Consider the following 18,092-nt stretch of genomic DNA (forward strand, 5'->3'; position numbering starts at 1 on the left):
TAAAATGCTAAGAATTTACAGTTATTACTAGCTACTTGCATTGCATTTGTAATGTCCACAACACACAAGAGTAAACATAACTCAGCTTATCTACAAAAGAGCGTGAGCACGACGCTCTCTCTCTGCTGCTTACGCTCTTAGCTAACAGCGATCGACTGTTGTTGCCCTCTCATTGCTTATCGTGTTATTTTGGATCTCTGGCTCTTTGGCGCTGACGCTGACGTTGGCAGCGCTGTTGCTGTTGCTGTCGCAGTTAGCGGCGTCGCTCAGGCCTATAAAAGCAGCGCATTTAGTGCGAGCAACTTTTCGAAGTGAGATCAGTGTTAACTCGACAGCGGCTAGTGCAAGAGCAACCTGTTACCACATCAAAGTCAAAAAACAGCGCAAAGCAATTAACGAAAAAGACAACAACAACAGCAATAACAATAATAATTGCAGAAATTGTGCTAACTGTGTGAGTGTTGTGTACTTGTAGTGATTCAATTAGTCTTTTGTTTTGGATATCGTAGATTGAATTTCTTGCAATGTTTGCTGCACTTCGCATATTTGCAATTAACTCACCCACACCCCACTTGCTGCTACCACCCATGCTAAGCACGTAGACATGCTGGCTGACTCTGACTCTGTGTTGGTTTGTTTGTTGGTAACGTAGCGCGCATTTCAATCGGTAACGATATTTGTAACGCTTTCAAAGCGGCAGCGAGGGCGTTGCGGTTGCCTTTTTGCCAGCGCAACAAACTCTAATTGAATTATTTAATAACAAAGCGCCAGCAACACTGTTTATGGAGCAACCAAAACTCGCTTTAAGCCCGAAATTGCGGTCAAAATTTGTTTCTGTCGTCTTATATAAAATACCTGTTCGCTTGTTGCTTGTTTTAAACGGCATATGTACATGCCAATACACGTCAACAAAGTAAAGCCCAAGCTCAAGCCCAGGCACAAGCCCAAACCGTTGCTGCCAAAAAGAAACAAAACAAAAAAGTAAAACAGCTTAAGGCGCTTGCAAACCAAATAAACAAACAAAATTTTAAAAATATTTTATTTGAATTGCAAGTGTATTACAAGCAAACTGTATAAATAATCCCACACACACATGCGCGTACACGCACACGCACACATATCTAATTGTATCTGAAGTTTACTCAACTGGCTTCACAACAATCTTCAAATTGATGCAGTACTTTTTGTTTATCAGTTGTGTGATGTGATATTTAGTTGATTGTTGTTTCCAAAAGTAATCAACTGATAAGTGGGTACAACATTTTTCCGTTCCGCCGTGATACTCTTCCGCGAATTAGGGCCAAACTTGCTTATGCAATTCCTAAACTGGAATTAATGCTCAGCTAGTCTGCGATAAAAGCCTTGAACCCCATTTCTTCTTTTAGCACAATTAATTGCATCGCATGCCTGTCAAACATGCTTATCAACTTGTTTGTGATAAGCAAACGTATACTCTTTGGGGTTTTCTAAACAACACACACACACAAACAATTGATTCATGCGGCTTTCCATTCCGTATTGACGGTTGTTGTTTACCACTCAATTCTTTGAAATGCGAGAGCCGCTTTAATTACCTGAGTTTACGGTCAGTTACATTTTGTGATAGCGCAAACACTTGAATCTCTCCAAGCTGATGGTCAGCCGGCCGGCAACCTGAGCAAATTAATATGCCAATCACAATTAACAGGCGTGACTGTAAAAGAGACATCAAGCAATAGCCAAGCGAGAGGCAGATAACTTGCTATATACAGAGAGAGAGACAATTGAAGACGTGGCAAGTGCTGCATGTGTGAACTTTCAAGAATTCTGTTTGTACTTGCATTACATATGAATATGTGTGTGTGTGTGTCTAGTACGTGTTGCACCTGAATTGTAAGTGCGGCTATCGTCATGCCACTGACCGCGTTGCTGTATTCAAGGCAAAGTGCCCCATGCCTAGTGCGTCAGGGCACGTTCTGTGCTAAATGATAACAAATTCCAATTTGTTGCGCTCTATTCAAAGCAAAGCATATTATGCTCAAACGCACCCACTATAATATCTTTATAGAAATCTATATATTACATACGCTATACCCGGAATTGTTGTAGCCCCGCCTCAGTCTCAGTTGTTTTTATTTTTACTGTGCCAGCGACTTTTTTGTTGAGCGCATAAACAAAACTATACAAAGAACAACAAAAGCAGCGCAGCAGCAACTGTAAAACAAAAGCCAAACAAGAATGTTGAATACAAGAAATTGCCATTTGAGATAGAGCAGAGAGCAATCATGTTAGCAACACTCAGAAAACGGAACTTTAAGCTAGATACTGAAGCAAGTATATAAATACATTTGAACAGCAGTGCTGCCAGCAAACTCGCTTAGTTTAAGCAACTAGCTAGAAGCTAGCCAAAGCGACAGCACTATGCATAAAACTAGACTGATAACAAGCAACAACAACAACACCTGTGCGAATGTAACTCAGCGTAGTGTAGTTAAAAATAGCAGCGCTCTGTTGCTTGGAAACCAAACTTCTTAATTTTACATACAGCATTAGTTTACTTAATGTTAATAATATTTTAGTTATAAATAGCAGCAGCTTTGTTGCTTGGCGACCAAAACAATTCATCATTCATTACATACAGCATTAGTTTTGCCTAATAATAATAATTTTATCATTTATATTTTCAACTTCAGATCGTATCCAAGCAACTGAGACGAAATGTGTGGTAAGTTGCATTATATTGTTATGTTTCTTTAATTTATTTGTAAGTGGCGCCAGGAGACTTATTTACAAATATTGCCACTTCCACTTACAATTGGCAAATAAAATATATATTTATATATATGTATGTATCGCCGGCGTCGCTGGCATTTCGCTGGCTGCACTCAACTCTAAAAATAACTTGCCACTAGACGCCCACAAAGCCGCTGAGCAAACCAAATGCTGCACTTACCCAAGCCCAATTCCAATTCCAAACCAATTCCCATTCGACTTCCAATCCCAAACTGGTTTCTGCATATTTCCTCATAACTGGTCGAGTTTTTGGGTTTGGGTTTGGGCTGGGGCTGGAGCGCAATGGGGTTAAGCTCTTGCGAAATAAGCTTATTGCATATTTATCTTTTCTTTGTCTGCAGCGGGCTTAACTTAAATTTTTACAGCTTGCCAAAGTCTGTTGTAATCAATGTGTCTGTATAAATAAATTTTTTATGCTTACAGGAATCTTTGCTTATTTGAATTATCTGACGCCCAAGTCACGGCAGGAGGTGTTGGATCTGCTGGTGACGGGCTTGAAGCGACTGGAATATCGCGGCTATGACTCCACTGGCGTGGCCATTGATTCTCTGGACAATAAGGACATTGTAATGGTGAAACGCACTGGCAAAGTCAAAGTACTGGAGGATGCCATAAAAGAACGTAAGCACAGTCAGATTATATATATATAGATACGTCAATAAATCGTATTATTTTTACAGACTTCAGCGGCGGGGAGTACAGTGAGCCAGTGCTCACTCACATGGGCATTGCACACACTCGCTGGGCCACCCATGGTGTGCCCTGTGAACGCAACTCGCATCCACAACGCTCTGACGAGGGCAATAGCTTTGTCGTCGTACACAACGGCATCATCACCAATTATAACGACGTTAAGACTTTCCTGTCCAAAAAGGGCTACGAGTTTGAGTCGGAAACTGACACTGAGGTCTTTGCCAAGCTGGTGCACCATCTGTGGAAGAAGCACCCCAACTACTCATTCCGGGAATTGGTTGAGCAGGCCATTCAGCAAGTGGAAGGCGCCTTTGCCATTGCCGTCAAGTCAAAGCACTTCCCAGGCGAGTGCGTCGCCTCTCGCCGCAGCTCTCCACTGCTGGTGGGCATCAAGACAAAGACACGTCTGGCCACGGATCACATTCCCATATTGTACGGCAAGGGTAAGTGCTGTGTGCCTAACTAATTTATATTTCTTGTCTGCTGCTAGCAAATGCTATATATACTTACTTGTCTTTAATCTCTTGCTCTCTGTCTCTTTCTCTATGTAAATACTGTGTGTGTGTTGTATGTGTTTATTTCTAAATGTGGTTCAACTCATACTCGATGTGTTGCCTGTTGCTGTTTATCCTTCCAACGTGTGTGTGTATAGATGACAAGAAGCCAAGCTGCGATCAAGGTAGTCCTTACTAGTCCTTACTAGCAAACTCGGCTTGCGTTGGTGTTGGCAATCTCAAATCTCATACAATTCGCTTGATATTCCATTTGTCTTATACTTTGGTGCTGGTATTATCTTTTCTAAGTATGTCAATTTGCCTTTGCTCTTTAACTTAATTTGGCATTTTCTTTTTTCTTTTCAACTTAGATGTGGACTCTAGCAAAGCTTCAGGTAATTACCAATTGTTCTATTATTTAAAACATGCATTTATGCATTTCCAAACATTCATCAATATTTACAACATTAAGCACATGTTAGCTAGTTAGCTTAGTCGACTTAAGACAAGCTGGGCCAAGGATTATGAATTTATTGCTTACACACACTCACATACAATTGCATTTAAAATTTAATTATAAAATTGTTTTGTGATTTACATTGTTATTTGCTCATTATTAGTATTTAATTCAATTTTACATATCCATTTGCACTGCAAGTATTTTCAATTAAAGCCAAATTGCCAGTAAATAGAGCTGTGTGCATTCGCTCAGCGGCTGAGCGAACTAAATCGCTCAATTTATTTAACTGGTCATCAGTAGTTTAAACTGTTTTAGAAATCAGCTGGTGAACCGCTGAGCGATGAGCTGCCTCAATGAAATAACAAGTTGAATAAAATTACCATTAAACTATAAAAATAAACATTAAAAACAAATGTTCATGAACAAATGCATAGCTATACAAATTGAACTAGCACTGCCAGCTCTAAACACAAAGCAAATTATCCAAGCTTAATTCGTTTAATTCAATGGATTGAAACAGACAACAATCATCAACTAATTACATTAAAATATAAATATTGTTAAAATATTTCAAAGCATATTTATTTCAAATTGCCAAACAATCATAGTTTCCAGTTCCAGTAAACTTCTAATTATTTTAACTAATGAAAAATTTGCATTATTAAACGGTCGTGTATTTTGTGAAAATATTTACGCACTTTATGCATCATCGAAAACTTTACACAATTGATTTTTTTTTTTTGTTTTTGAGGCCAGCCGCAAATTAAATTTTTTCGGGAAATTTACGCGCTTCAAACGCGCAGGGGCTGAGGTTGGGGGGGCTGGTGGTCACCAAGCGGCCGTTATGCAAAAATATTTTGCAATAAAGCTTGTCGATATGGCCATAATGCTGATGTTGATGTTCTTCTATATATATATAAGTACGCATTCCATACATATCTACATATAAACTTATAAATTTTTTGGTTTTTGTTTTTACATTGCTCCCTGCTGAATCTCTGCATACGCATATAACGCACATTTCAACACACACACACGCACACACACACACACATAAATAACGCCAAACATATATATAAATACGCACGCTATCGCTTTGGATGGCCCACAACGTGCTGTCTCCATCGCCTGCCTGCCTGCCTGCCTGGCTTGCTGACTGAAATTGACCATTTGCAACTGCAACGCTATATCGACATCGACATCGACTTGCAACCACAAACGCACAACTTGCTACACAACAACTGTAAATGCTACTGGGCAATGCACGTGCGGCGCCAATCAATTGACAACGTCAACGCCATCAAAATGCCAAACTAACCGTATAGAATTACGTCCGCATGGACAAACCCGTGAATTGCCAGTGCTGCCACGTTCGGATAGTACCTCGGAGTTTATGCCAGAGCAGAAGGAAGTCGAATATTTCTTTGCCTCGGACGCCTCAGCGGTCATTGAGCATACAAATCGCGTCATCTACTTGGAGGTAAGTTGTGTAGCCATAGCAACTGCAATCAAATTTTGTTAACATTATGACCTGCAGGATGACGATGTGGCCGCTGTGCGCAATGGCATCTTGAGCATACATCGCCTGAAGAAGAGTCTAGATGATCCACATGCACGCGAGATTACCACGCTGAAGATGGAGATCCAGCAGATCATGAAGGGCAACTACGAGTACTTTATGCAGAAGGAAATCTTCGAGCAGCCCGACTCTGTGGTCAACACTATGCGTGGACGTGTGCGCTTCGATGGTCAGAGCATTGTGCTGGGCGGCATCAAGGATTACATTCCAGAGATCAAGCGTTGTCGCCGCCTCATGCTCATTGGCTGCGGCACTTCATATCACAGCGCTGTGGCGACACGCCAGCTGCTCGAGGAGTTGACTGAGCTGCCTGTAATGGTGGAGCTTGCTTCAGATTTCCTAGATCGCAACACGCCCATTTTCCGCGACGATGTTTGCTTCTTTATCTCACAGTCCGGCGAAACCGCCGACACTTTGATGGCGCTGCGCTATTGCAAGCAGCGTGGTGCTTTGATTGTGGGCATTACCAACACTGTGGGCAGCAGCATCTGTCGTGAGTCGCACTGCGGCGTGCACATCAATGCCGGACCCGAGATTGGTGTCGCCTCCACCAAGGCCTACACTTCACAATTTATTTCACTGGTGATGTTTGCCTTGGTCATGTCCGAGGATCGTTTGTCACTGCAGCAGCGTCGTCTGGAAATTCTGCAGGGACTATCCAAGCTGGCTGAACAGATTCGTGAGGTGCTCAAGCTGGACAACAAAGTGCGCGAGCTGGCCAAGGATCTGTATCAGCACAAGTCGCTGCTGATTATGGGACGCGGCTACAACTTTGCCACCTGTCTGGAGGGTGCGCTCAAGGTGAAGGAGCTGACTTATATGCACAGCGAGGGTATCATGGCTGGCGAGCTCAAGCACGGACCACTCGCTCTTGTGGATGACTCCATGCCTGTGCTGATGATTGTGCTGCGCGATCCTGTCTATGTCAAGTGCATGAATGCGCTGCAGCAGGTTACATCACGCAAGGGCTGCCCCATAATCATATGCGAAGAGGGCGATGAGGAGACAAAGACTTTCTCCTCACGCCATCTAGAGATTCCCCGCACCGTTGACTGTCTGCAAGGCATTCTCACCGTCATACCCATGCAGCTGCTCTCCTACCACATTGCCGTGCTGCGTGGCTGCGATGTGGACTGCCCGCGTAACTTGGCCAAGTCCGTAACAGTAGAATAAACTGTCGACAGCATATTCATTCCATATAATCTCTTTATACATATACAAACACTCAATTGTTGTAAACACTTTTATTGAATGTTTACTTTTCTTTACATCAGAATTCAAACTACTTACTAAAATTAAACTCAACTTGTTTTGTTAAGAGCTTTGTGCGTTGTGAGTTGCTTTAAAGGGTTGTGGGACGACTGACAGCTGGGCCCGAAGTTTTTAATTAAATTTTAGTTCAAATTGAATGACATCTACAAAGAGAAGGGAAATGCTCTAATATGTGCGCACTGATAGAAAAGCAAAACCATAAAAAAATATCAAATTGAGGCCAGCAGCAGCAGAAGCAGCAGCCGCGGCTGACTTCTCGGGAATGCCAAGAAACAAGATGTGCTAACACAAACACGACATGGCTAAAGCCAAAATCGTTTTATTGCTAAATGTGGTGGTATCAGCAGCAAACGGTTATGCGCCGAAAACGAAACGAAAAAAACAAAAAATGAAACAACTACCAAAATCCAAACTAAAATACAAACGAATAAATGGAAAATATAAAAATGGCCAACGCTAAGCTCAGACCGTCGCCATGGCGGCCATTGCAATCAGCAGGTACTCGAGCACCTAAAAGGCTCACACACACACACATAGGAATTGAACATGCTCGGCAATGTTCTTATTATTATTTTTCATTCCCATAGAATGAATTTTTTTCTATTTATTTTTCTTTTTTGAAGGCACATAATCCAGATTAAGGTCTGCAGACACACTTGGACTAAGGCCAGAGACGTTTGCTCGCGCGCCAAGTGGCTGCTAGACATATTTGGGTTGACGTTACCATTGGCAACCATGAACGACTAAAATGTATGCTGCGCACACAACAGAAAGTATTGTTTGAAATTAAGTAATAAATGGGTTAACGACTAAGGCCCCAGAGCGGATGCAATTGAGATCAATAACTAATTAATTCTAGAGCTGCCCGCCCACGTGCACTAGGATTATGCGCGCTCTCTCACACACATGGCATATTTATTTATTGCTGCACATGGCAGTAGATTGTTTTTATATATACTGCCCTGCAAAGTTTCGCGGGAAAAGCCATCAGGCAATTGGTTTTGGATTTCACTGAGTTTGGCTGTAGTGTCAGCGTAGCTCAAGTTGCAAAGCCGCAAGTAAAATTTGTTGTGCGCTTGATGGGTAAATCGTCTCGATTTCCGTGCCACGCTGACTGCCACACGGACTGCCTGGCTGGCTGGCTGGCTTTAATGTGTTCGCTCGGTAGCGAAAATGAAATGAAAGCATGTTTATGCATTTGCAGACGTGCAAAAACTTGTGAAGCTGTTATACAAACACGTTCAGGTAATAACATAAGAAACTTTTATCTCGCCACAGTTGTGAGCATTTGCCTGCGCGAGCTACAGCGACCTTGTGGCACGTTCAGCTTATTTCTACAATTGCCTCATTAGAAGCTGTAATGCATATCCGGTTTATCCCGACAATTGCCACATTTACCGCACTCGCCCGAACTCACTCACACACACACACACACTTTTAACTCGTTCGGTCATTCGTTTTCCGTTTCCGTGCCACATTTGCAGCAAGTTGTCTGTTGCACTTGACGATAGTCAAATGCGCTGCTGCAACTTAAGAGTTAATTAATGTTAAGCTTGTTGTTACTTGCAACAAAGGTATTTAAGATAACAGCATTACGCATACGCCATGTTTACCACAGCAAAGTGCTCTCTGAGTCCCTGTCTGTGTGTGTGTGTGTGGGTGTGTGTGTGTGTGTGTTTTGACTTGTCATTAGCTCTCTTCGATAAGGCTTGTGGATTTTTGTTATTACTTTGCCACATGGCCGCAACGTAAATCAGTCGTCGACTGTAGCTTGTTGACTTTCTGCTTCAGCACTCAACACTCAATTGATTGAGGCTAGTGGTCTCGGTCTTGCCGCTTTGCCGCTTGGGTCTTGGCTCCTTTGGCCTGTGTGGGTTGCATGTAGATTGATGCCATTGATTGGCATCAAATGGAGCAAGGCCCAGGCTACTTGCACTCTGGGGGATTCTGCGAAAAGTGTGTGTGTGGGCCCAGCATGCTGTGGTGTCAATTTATTTTCTATGTGGTGTGCTCCTTTGACAATGTAGATGACAGAAGTGATTCCATTTGTGCAAATTGTAATTGTCACTCACCGACCATAGCATAGCGTAATCCCATACGACTGCGCCAGCCACAGCCAGAGCTAGAGCTAGGGCGAGAGCTGTTGCTCTCAAATGCTTTTCGAGTGGCTCAGCTCAGCTCAGCTCGGCGGCGCACAGCAGAGCACAGCTCCAACTTTTGGACAGTGCTGTTAAATATCTCCAGAGAGTAGGTAATTGAATATACATATTTGCAAAGTTATCTCATTTCATTTGGCAACAGCGCTGTCGCTAGGCTCTGTAAGACTCTCTGGCTCGTAAACCCGTTTTAAATATGCAACAAAAAAGTTGCCAAAGTTTGTGCCACACAAATAACTTTCGTAACGCCGCCGCGTGCGGACGACAGAGCTGCTATCCTCGCTATATGCTGATAGCCATGCAGTTGAAAGAAAGTGTGGACACTTTTGCAAACGTCGCTATCATTGTTAAAACCGAGAATAAACCGAGGCCGAGCCAAAAGTATGCTTTTAGTTGAAAAACTTTTGGGCAACAAAACCAATCTAATATAATTCAAATGATAATTGTTATGTCTGTTGTCATGCAAACAACAACAGCAACAGCGAGAGCAATAAGAGCCAAAGCGAATATGTATATAAAATTTCAAATTAACTGAAATGCCAGTGGAGCTGGCTGCAGCCAGGTGGCCAAAGTTACCAGCACAAGTTTAATAAGCAGCAGCAGCAGCAACAACTGAGCCAAGTTATGCCTGCAATCACATCCCCTGGCCACGAAATGGTATTTAGATCTCTTCATTTTAAGCGTATATGTGCGCCCAAGGGTAAATATGTATGCACACTTATAAACATACTCTCGCTCTCGCTCTCATATATATATAATTTAATACTTGAGTGGGGGCCAACAGCCAGACACACGCATTGGGGTTATTTGCAATTCCAACTGAAATTTCGAAACCACAGCGGGCGCTGAATGGCGTTGCGTACAACATAAACAAAGGTACCAAAGCGCAATGATGGAATAAAAGAAACTATAATGCTTCAACTTTTTTTTCTTAGAAAATGCTGTATGCTCTAAGCTAATGCTTAGATACTTAGACTCAGTCTCAGACTCAGACTCAGACGCAGACATGCATTAAAATTCAGCTTAGTACGATTTCTAGCTTAAGCTGAGCGCTTAGCATTCCTGCAATTTAAATACTTCAGAAAGGATATTTGCGTGTCGCGCACGCCTCTAAGTTTTGCTCTCTATGCTTGCAGGCAATACTCTAACCGACAATTCAAAGTCCCGGTGCAAATTTACGCTTGGCACGACAGCTGCGACCGCTTAGGGCTTCCTTAGCTTGAGTGTGTATGCTGATGGGTTTCCAATAAGCGACATACCCGCAATGCCAATGTCGCTGCTGCTGCTGCTGCTGCCATTGCGCATAAAAGAATAACGTCGCTCATACGCCACGTTGGCTGATAATATTTCGCCGAACTAATGAACCACACACAGTGTGGCATGCGCGCTGCTTTCAGTTCGAATCTCATGTAGTGAAGCTGCCGACTGTAGTTGCTCTCTTGTGGCATTGTTTGTTTACGTTTCTTTTTGTTATTGTTTTTTTCTGATGGCAGCAGCGCCACTGTTGCTTTTGCTCAGTCACACACACACACAGAGACAGACAGAGAGCTTTACTTATGAATGCATGTGTGTGCGCCTTGCCGTGCCGAGACCTGGCGTAGGTGCACATCAGCTCGTATACCCCAACGGAACGAAGCGCCTCGCATGCAAACATATTTATGTGGCTACGTGCTGCTGCATATCTTTTCAAAATTTTACATTTCACCAGTCAGGGAACAGAAGCAAAGAGGATATGCCTTGGGAGCGTGGGGCAGCCAGCAACCAGTGAAAATATTTTCTCCTGCTTTATTTTAAGCATTGCTTCCCACACCACAAACGCACACACATGTCGCTTGGCATCATTTGAGACTCAGGTTTCAAAGTCTCATCTGCATATAGACACACGCACTGGAGAAGACACCTACGCAGCTATCACTGTGTGTGGTTCGGTGTGGTGTGATGTGCTCGCTAGTTGGAACGTATTGTGTATGACAAATAAGTTGTGGCACATGCTGCCATAATATCCTGACAGGCTGAATTTAATTTCATAATAGCATCAAAAAAAATTCTCCAAATTGCACAACAGCTACGAAATTAAGAAACAGCAATGTGCACAAGCTTTCCCAATTATACGCATGCTTTCTTTCTTTTTCACGTGTGTGTGAAGTGCATGAAAAAATTCGTAGAAAACGAAAACATGTGAATTATTTTGTGATAAAGGCCAAAGGCAGCGCTCTGCTGAGGCTGCTAAGCCTAGCATTAAAAAGAATTATCAGCACAAAGTGGATTTCAACATAAATCAGTTGGGGCACTTAAGCACCAACACAAAGGATACAAAATTATTTGCAAAAGTGAAATAGATGAGCGACGTGCATCCTTAACTACAACCACCAAAATATCGGCGCTTTTAAATCATAAAATATTTACGTGTATACCCCCAGTGGGAGCGCTGCAGCAGCGTCATGTAATTCTTCTTAGTTTACGGCCCGAACATAAATTGAGTGGCCATAAAGTACTTACAGCCAAAACACATTTAATCGACAGCAGCATAGTGTGTAGGTGTAAGCTGTTGCCCCCCTGGTTTGGTTTGGTTTCGACGTTGACAGCAGACAGTAGCTGAGGCTGAGGACTCAAGGTTAATGCTGCCAACCCGAAAATGTGCTCAATTACGAGAGACGCACGTGGCAGAGACAAAAGTCTTTGGCCATTTAATGCTTTTATATATTTATATGTTAGCCGATGTGCTGACCTAAAGTCCATCCGAGTGCATAAAGAGACAGCTTAGTAGCTAGGCAAGCGAAGCTGCTATTATTAAATTTTAGTTACTGTAGCCAAAAGTAAGTTATGCTCACATATTATATAAAAATCACTAGATGACTTTAAATTTTCGCTTAAGTGGTTCAGCCGGTTTAATTTACCTTGAAGTTAGACAATAACTTTGTGGCCTGCTCTAGAATCTCTTTAATTTAAGACTCGTCTTAGAACATAATTAAACGAACTTGTCATGCTTATGAGCAAAGCTCATTTCTCAGCTGCTTGGCCACGTTTATATATGAAAACAAAATCTCAACAACTATTATGCCAATGTTAATAGTGCTCTTGACAATGAAAAAAAGAATCAATTCACATGTGCGCGACTCTAACCAGATTCTATTTGTGTTTAGTTTTTTTGAAACTCTAGCTGTGTCGTCTGCCCATTGGAACAGGTTTTTTTTATATGCTAATTGATCGCACAGAACAAACGGCCCATTGTCAGTCAATAGGTGGGGAGAGAGAGCAATGCGTTTGACCAACAATCCGACAATCACTTCCGTGCACTAAACAATAAGCTGAATCTATAGCGCATATAAAACACAATTATGAGCAATAATGCACACACAGAGTTTGTTGTTTTAGGAAATTAGAGTATTATATTGAACACTGGGCGGAAGTTGCGAGCGACATGGACATGGCTTAAGCTAAATATACCTACAAAATTAGCGAGGTCAGGTACATGATTACAAGGAGTAGCCCGCAGGAGTACGATAGGCATAGCCATGGCCAGCTCGTGTGGTAGTAAAAAAATCTGTTGATCTGGTGGTGCGCTTGGTGGGCAGCGGAGGACGCGTCGGCGCTGCTGTGGTGCTGGTTGTAACTGGCTTTTGGGGAATCACCGTGGGCTCCAAGTCGTCTTCTGTTGTTGTATCAATGTCGTTTTCTGGTGTTGTATCTATGTCATCCTCGGTTGTTTTTAAATCGTCTACTGTTGTTGTTGTTGTGGATGGAGTGGCGGTTTGAGTGGTGGAGCTAACTTCCGGTATAAAATCAGTGTTTACCTCTGTGGTGCTGCGCTCAGTGGTGGTTGTGGTGGTGCTGCTGGCGACACCATATGTAACCGTCTTGGTGTATCCAAAAGAAGACTTGGCACGCAGGAAATTGTCCAACAAATTAATCTTCTGCACTAACAAATTCGAGATGAACTGCGTATTGGCTGGAGCAACGGTCGCTGTGCTCACACTGGAGTAGCCTAGGCCCAGATGCAAAGATGTTAAAAGACAAACTTGCATTTGCTTAAAGTGTTAGTGTTTACCCGCGCTTGGTGCAAAGATCTTAAAAAATATGGGCTTGGCTTCCACCATCAAAGCCGCACTACACAACAGCAGCATCCAAATTGGCATTGTTCTCAGCATCTTGGCAATAATAACGAACGTTAACTTAACGACTGACCAGCCGCCGCCGTAGAACGCGCATTTTTATACTCCGGCCAGCAGCAGCCGGTCAGAGAAGCGTTTAGTGTGGCGGGGGCTTTGAGCTAAGCACGCTCAAGTGACAAACAAATATGAAGTGCGAGTAGCAATTGCCTTGTATATTTCACAACAAACTTTGAGCTGTAACATACCAGTATGTGTAAATTAAATCATTTGTTTTATTGCTATAAAGGGTATACGAATTCGCATTAAGTATGTTGTAGTTCAATTTCAAGTTTAAGCGCTGACATTGCTAGAACTGACTTGGCAGATTTGGAGCATATAATTAGCATGCAAATAACGTGGGGAAATACTTTTATTTTTCTGGCCAAAATAAATCTATAAAATATAAATAAATAGAGCAAGAAACGTCCAAGTCTGTCCTTGACATTAAGCTTATTTGGCTTCATACTATAAATTGTAGTTTCACACTAACTATATACTTAACTATATGACAGGCTGACTGTTTGCAGTTGTGCTCATCCCGCTGAGCTGTCCATAAATCGTTACATCATAAGCTCTTGCCGCTCCATTCTCATTCTCACTATCACTATCGGTCTCATTCGTCGCTCTCTCTCTCGGCTTATACCCCGTCTGACAGGGCTAGCGAGCTCATAAAATATTCAAAGTATTGCCAAACATCCGACTACGATTGCCACACACAGAAGTTAACTCTGCGTATGTGCATGCGTCTGTATATTTATTTATTTACTTTGGTGTGTGTGTGTGTGGTGTGTGTGTCTGCGTTTACTTATTCAAACAAACATGAAAGCATTCAGTAACAGTAAATTTTTATAGGCAACACTTTGAGTCGTAAAGAAAAACGCTCGCTCGTCTAAAGCCTTTGATGCAGCCTACAGACCGAAGCGGAGGTCCGGGCCTCGGTCTGGGCCTGGGCAGTGCGGCTTGCGGTTTGAGCATTTAATAATTTAACCACGACTATTTAGCTGCCATTTCCGCAAAATGCTTTCGTGTTAACGCCTCGAATGCAATAAATTTGCCAGTGCGGCCAATGTTAACATGGCACCTACCACAATTTAGCCCACAACAATGCCAGCAAATGTGCCAGGCCATGCCATGCCCAGGTCAAAGTCAAAGCACTACGTGCAGCATGATATATCAGTGCAGAAACATACAAAATATATATGCAGGAGTGGGGGCGGGTTGGGCAGGCAAAGCCCCTAATGTTAACGCATAAATATTTCATTTTATTGTGCAACCTCAAACAAGGGTTAAGTCCAACAGACTGACGTGGCATCAAGCAAAAAAAATGTTGCCATAATTTATGCTATATATAGACGATGCCTTGCAATTTTCTATAAGCTTAGATTAGGTTCGAAAACTTAAAAATAGCCCTAGATAAATAAACGAAAATTAACACCTTACTGTCGTAAGTATAGAGAGACGCACTTGACGCTTACAGCAGCAAAGTCAAATAGCGAGCACAATGATGTTACAATTTAGCCCAGGTCCTAATAGGAAAAGTTGGCCAAGCTGCCACAGCAAGTTTTCATATTCCTTTCTCGACCGGCTGTGGCTCGCTATTTATTGAAAAACTGCTATTCAATAGCCTTGTTAGCTGTGGCCCCAGCTCCAGGTCCAGTGCCAGCGCCAGCGCCAGCAAAAGGCGACTGACTTTGACACAAGTGCTCGGGGCGACGGCGGCGGCGGAGGTGGTGGTGGCCACCACCCATAACGTTTTTTAGGAATTTGCTATGCCGTTATTTTTTGTTCGTTCGTTTGCTTTCGTTCGTTGGTTTCGTTTGGGTTTCGTTGCGTTGCTCTAGCTGCCAACATGGTTGTCGCGAAAAGGAAAGTGTGAAATTGGCACACCAGGCGACTCGGACTTGGATTCTCGGACTGGGTATGTCCCAGTGGCATCAGCGGCCGTCTCTCTGCCGTCGCACTTGATGTAGATGTAGTGGAAAAATGCCATAATGTTACAACTACAAACAAGAAAACAACAAACTGTGTAAAAGTTTTAAGTGCTTTCGAACATTTTGACAAGTTGACTCTTTGTTGTTGCTGCTGCTGCTGATGTGAATGCTACCAATAATGCCTCAAAGTAAACTTATTTTCCTGACATAATCAATGAAAGTAACATGAATAGCCGGCTGGGCATACAGTTTTGACACTGAGTACAATCGATGGGGGCGACAAACACTGAGTAACAAAATATAAACTTATGAATGTTAAGTCAACAATTGCGCAGTGTGTGTGCGCTAAGATTTACTTAAATTATAAATTCAACTCCTAGTTTGCTGCTGTCGATGTGAGAAAGTTGAAAAGTTAAGCTACGCTTACACCTAACCAGGTGCTTTTGACGTTAATAAAGGGTAAATATTGCACGCTGCTAATGCTCCTTGGGCATGTTTGAATACTCATGCTAACGGCAACACTTTTCCACACACTCACACATGCGCAAGTACACGCACACACACACACATGTCAGTGGCAGTTGGTGCAGTTAGAGTAAACAGACACGAAACTTGAGTGAAATGGCTTCCTATGGGAATGTTTACATCTGGAATGAATTTGCAAACTCTGACAGTTGCTTGCGTTTTCTGTCAGTCAACGAGTCAACGTCAGTGTCAGCAGGACAGGACGGGCAGGACGAACGACGCAGTCGGTTGGACCGACAGGTATTTATACGCTGCTACTGCTCTTGCTCTTGCTCTTGCTGTTGCGACTTTTCGTCTCTCGTTTATTCAAACATGAGCAGCAGCAATTCGACATGTTGAAGTCTGCGATTAATTTAAAATCTGCCAATTTTGTTCATTTCCTTTCGTTCGCTGCTAGTTTGATGGGGTCAATGTCAAAGCTGTCGACTAAAATCCATGGAAGATTCAGTGGCAATCACGTTTCCAAAACCATTAAGTGCTTCGTGTGACCACCGAGCGGAGAATAAGATTCCATTTACATGCTAACCAAAGCGACTTTAGTTTGGCGCTGCAGCCTCAAACCGTTTCAAACTTCATTTCCCATATTATGGCCAACTCATCTTGCCGGTAATCGAGTGGCTCATAACCGTTACCATCAACATAATGATTGACATAACCATAATCCAAGCCACATACACCCCCAAACAACAAATGCGATGAACTTCGATTTAGCGCACAAATACAAATACAAATACAAATATAACAAAACCATTTTAACTAACAGTTCGGCCACAAAACTGCGGCGTAGTAACGCCCACAACTGCAGGTGGAAATTGGAATATTGAGTGAGCTTTAAGGAGAGTCAGAGCAATGTTATCAATGAGCTACTAATATGCCATGCCATGCAATTGCAATTAAATAGCAGAGTCTACTCAAATATTTATGAGCTATGATTATTTTGTCAATGTGCCATTTGTGCTGCGGAGTTCAGTACTTAATTGTAGATACTGCTCATTTATGCGTTAATACATTTATAAGCATGAATATGCGCATATTTGCAGAGCTGAGCCGCAGCTCGGAGCATTTAGCCATGGACTGCTGAGCAATTGGATTGGTAAGCATACATCGCATACATCGACGTAATGAGCAGACAACAACAAACTAATTAGATTGCTTCAATAATAGCTCTATGGCGCCGGAAGCTCAACTATTCGCGCTGTCGAACGTGGCCAAAGAAAACCCGTAAATGAGCTCGAGCTAGCTGCTGCATAATAATCAGCCCCAGTCGAGCTGAGCTGGAGCAGCGCTCACAGGTGCTAAGTGTGCCACAAGCTGAGAGCTAAGAGCTGAGAACTGAGTTGAGCACGTATTAAATCCAATGAGGTCGCATTCATTGGACAAAGTGATTCAATTCCGTAGCATCCTGCTGACTACGGCGTAGCGTCCATTTGTAAGCGGCGTCAGCAGCTGCAGCTGCGCAGTCGAGTTAATTTAGTAGTTAACGCTGTATTGCTGCGCTTTTTGTTAGAATTTTTAAACGCTACTGCCACCCCAGCATGCAATCCAGTAAAGCACTCTTGATGTTGCGCTGTTTCGTGTTGCAAAAGCCAATTAGCTGCAATTAGCTCTAATTGCTTTATGATGAGCACAATTGCAAGCGCTGCAAGGCACGCAAAGCTGCAGAAGTGTCTTGCAACATTGCAAATAAAAGCTATGCCAGCTTAAGTTGCAATACAAACAAATCAGTTGCAGCAGATCCTACTTAGAATAAAAATGTCAATGGCGTCTTTAAAATATAAATACGTTGCACACACAATGACAAAAGCTTGCAGCATTTTTTGCCGATTTACCTTACTCTGTCTGCTCTCTATTGTGCGTCAATTGCAGTATTATATACATACAAATATATAAATACTTTGACTTCAGTCTTGACTTTCAAACGCATTTGATCCCAGCATTTTAGACAAAGCGTTCGACAATTGTGTGTGCAGTTTAGGCTTGAATTTATTTCACTTTTTGGCAATTGCACACAAAAGCAAATAGAATTTAATTTATACGCCCTGTCAAATCACATACGTGG

General features: G+C 42.5%; 2 protein-coding genes across 7 annotated transcripts; one reads left to right on the forward strand and one right to left on the reverse strand.

Annotated features, from left to right (window-relative positions):
* The first annotated feature begins 301 nt into the window (after nt 1-301).
* Nucleotides 302-7,293, forward strand: LOC108604017 (glutamine--fructose-6-phosphate aminotransferase [isomerizing] 2). Of its 4 annotated transcripts, none has more exons than XM_017993263.1 (8): nt 302-454; nt 2,673-2,704; nt 3,196-3,393; nt 3,453-3,908; nt 4,118-4,144; nt 4,331-4,354; nt 5,781-5,899; nt 5,957-7,293. In XM_017993263.1, exons 2-8 carry the CDS (start codon nt 2,698-2,700, stop codon nt 7,169-7,171), a joined length of 2,046 nt encoding a protein of 681 aa, XP_017848752.1. In that variant the 5' UTR covers nt 302-454; nt 2,673-2,697; the 3' UTR covers nt 7,172-7,293. The 4 variants fall into 4 exon arrangements, with proteins under 4 accessions (XP_017848752.1, XP_017848751.1, XP_017848753.1 ...); XM_017993261.2 differs by having other exon boundaries at nt 303-454; nt 5,745-5,899; XM_017993262.1 differs by lacking the exon at nt 4,118-4,144 and having other exon boundaries at nt 5,745-5,899.
* A 5,502-nt stretch (nt 7,294-12,795) lies between these two features.
* LOC108602507 (cell wall protein DAN4) lies at nt 12,796-13,607 on the reverse strand. 3 transcript variants are annotated; one of them, XM_017990635.1, is made up of 3 exons: nt 13,475-13,607; nt 13,221-13,411; nt 13,054-13,144 (listed from the first exon to the last, which is right to left on the reverse strand). In XM_017990635.1, the coding sequence occupies exons 1-3, from the start codon at nt 13,572-13,574 to the stop codon at nt 13,136-13,138; spliced, it is 300 nt and encodes a 99-aa protein (XP_017846124.1). In that variant the 5' UTR covers nt 13,575-13,607; the 3' UTR covers nt 13,054-13,135. The 3 variants fall into 3 exon arrangements, with proteins under 3 accessions (XP_017846123.1, XP_017846124.1, XP_017846126.1); XM_017990637.1 differs by having other exon boundaries at nt 13,056-13,147; XM_017990634.1 differs by having other exon boundaries at nt 12,796-13,411.
* Between the last annotated feature and the right edge of the window lie 4,485 nt (nt 13,608-18,092).

This window comes from Drosophila busckii, chromosome 3R (assembly GCF_011750605.1).
Source record: "Drosophila busckii strain San Diego stock center, stock number 13000-0081.31 chromosome 3R, ASM1175060v1, whole genome shotgun sequence".
In the NCBI taxonomy this organism is placed as follows: Eukaryota; Metazoa; Arthropoda; class Insecta; order Diptera; family Drosophilidae; genus Drosophila; species Drosophila busckii.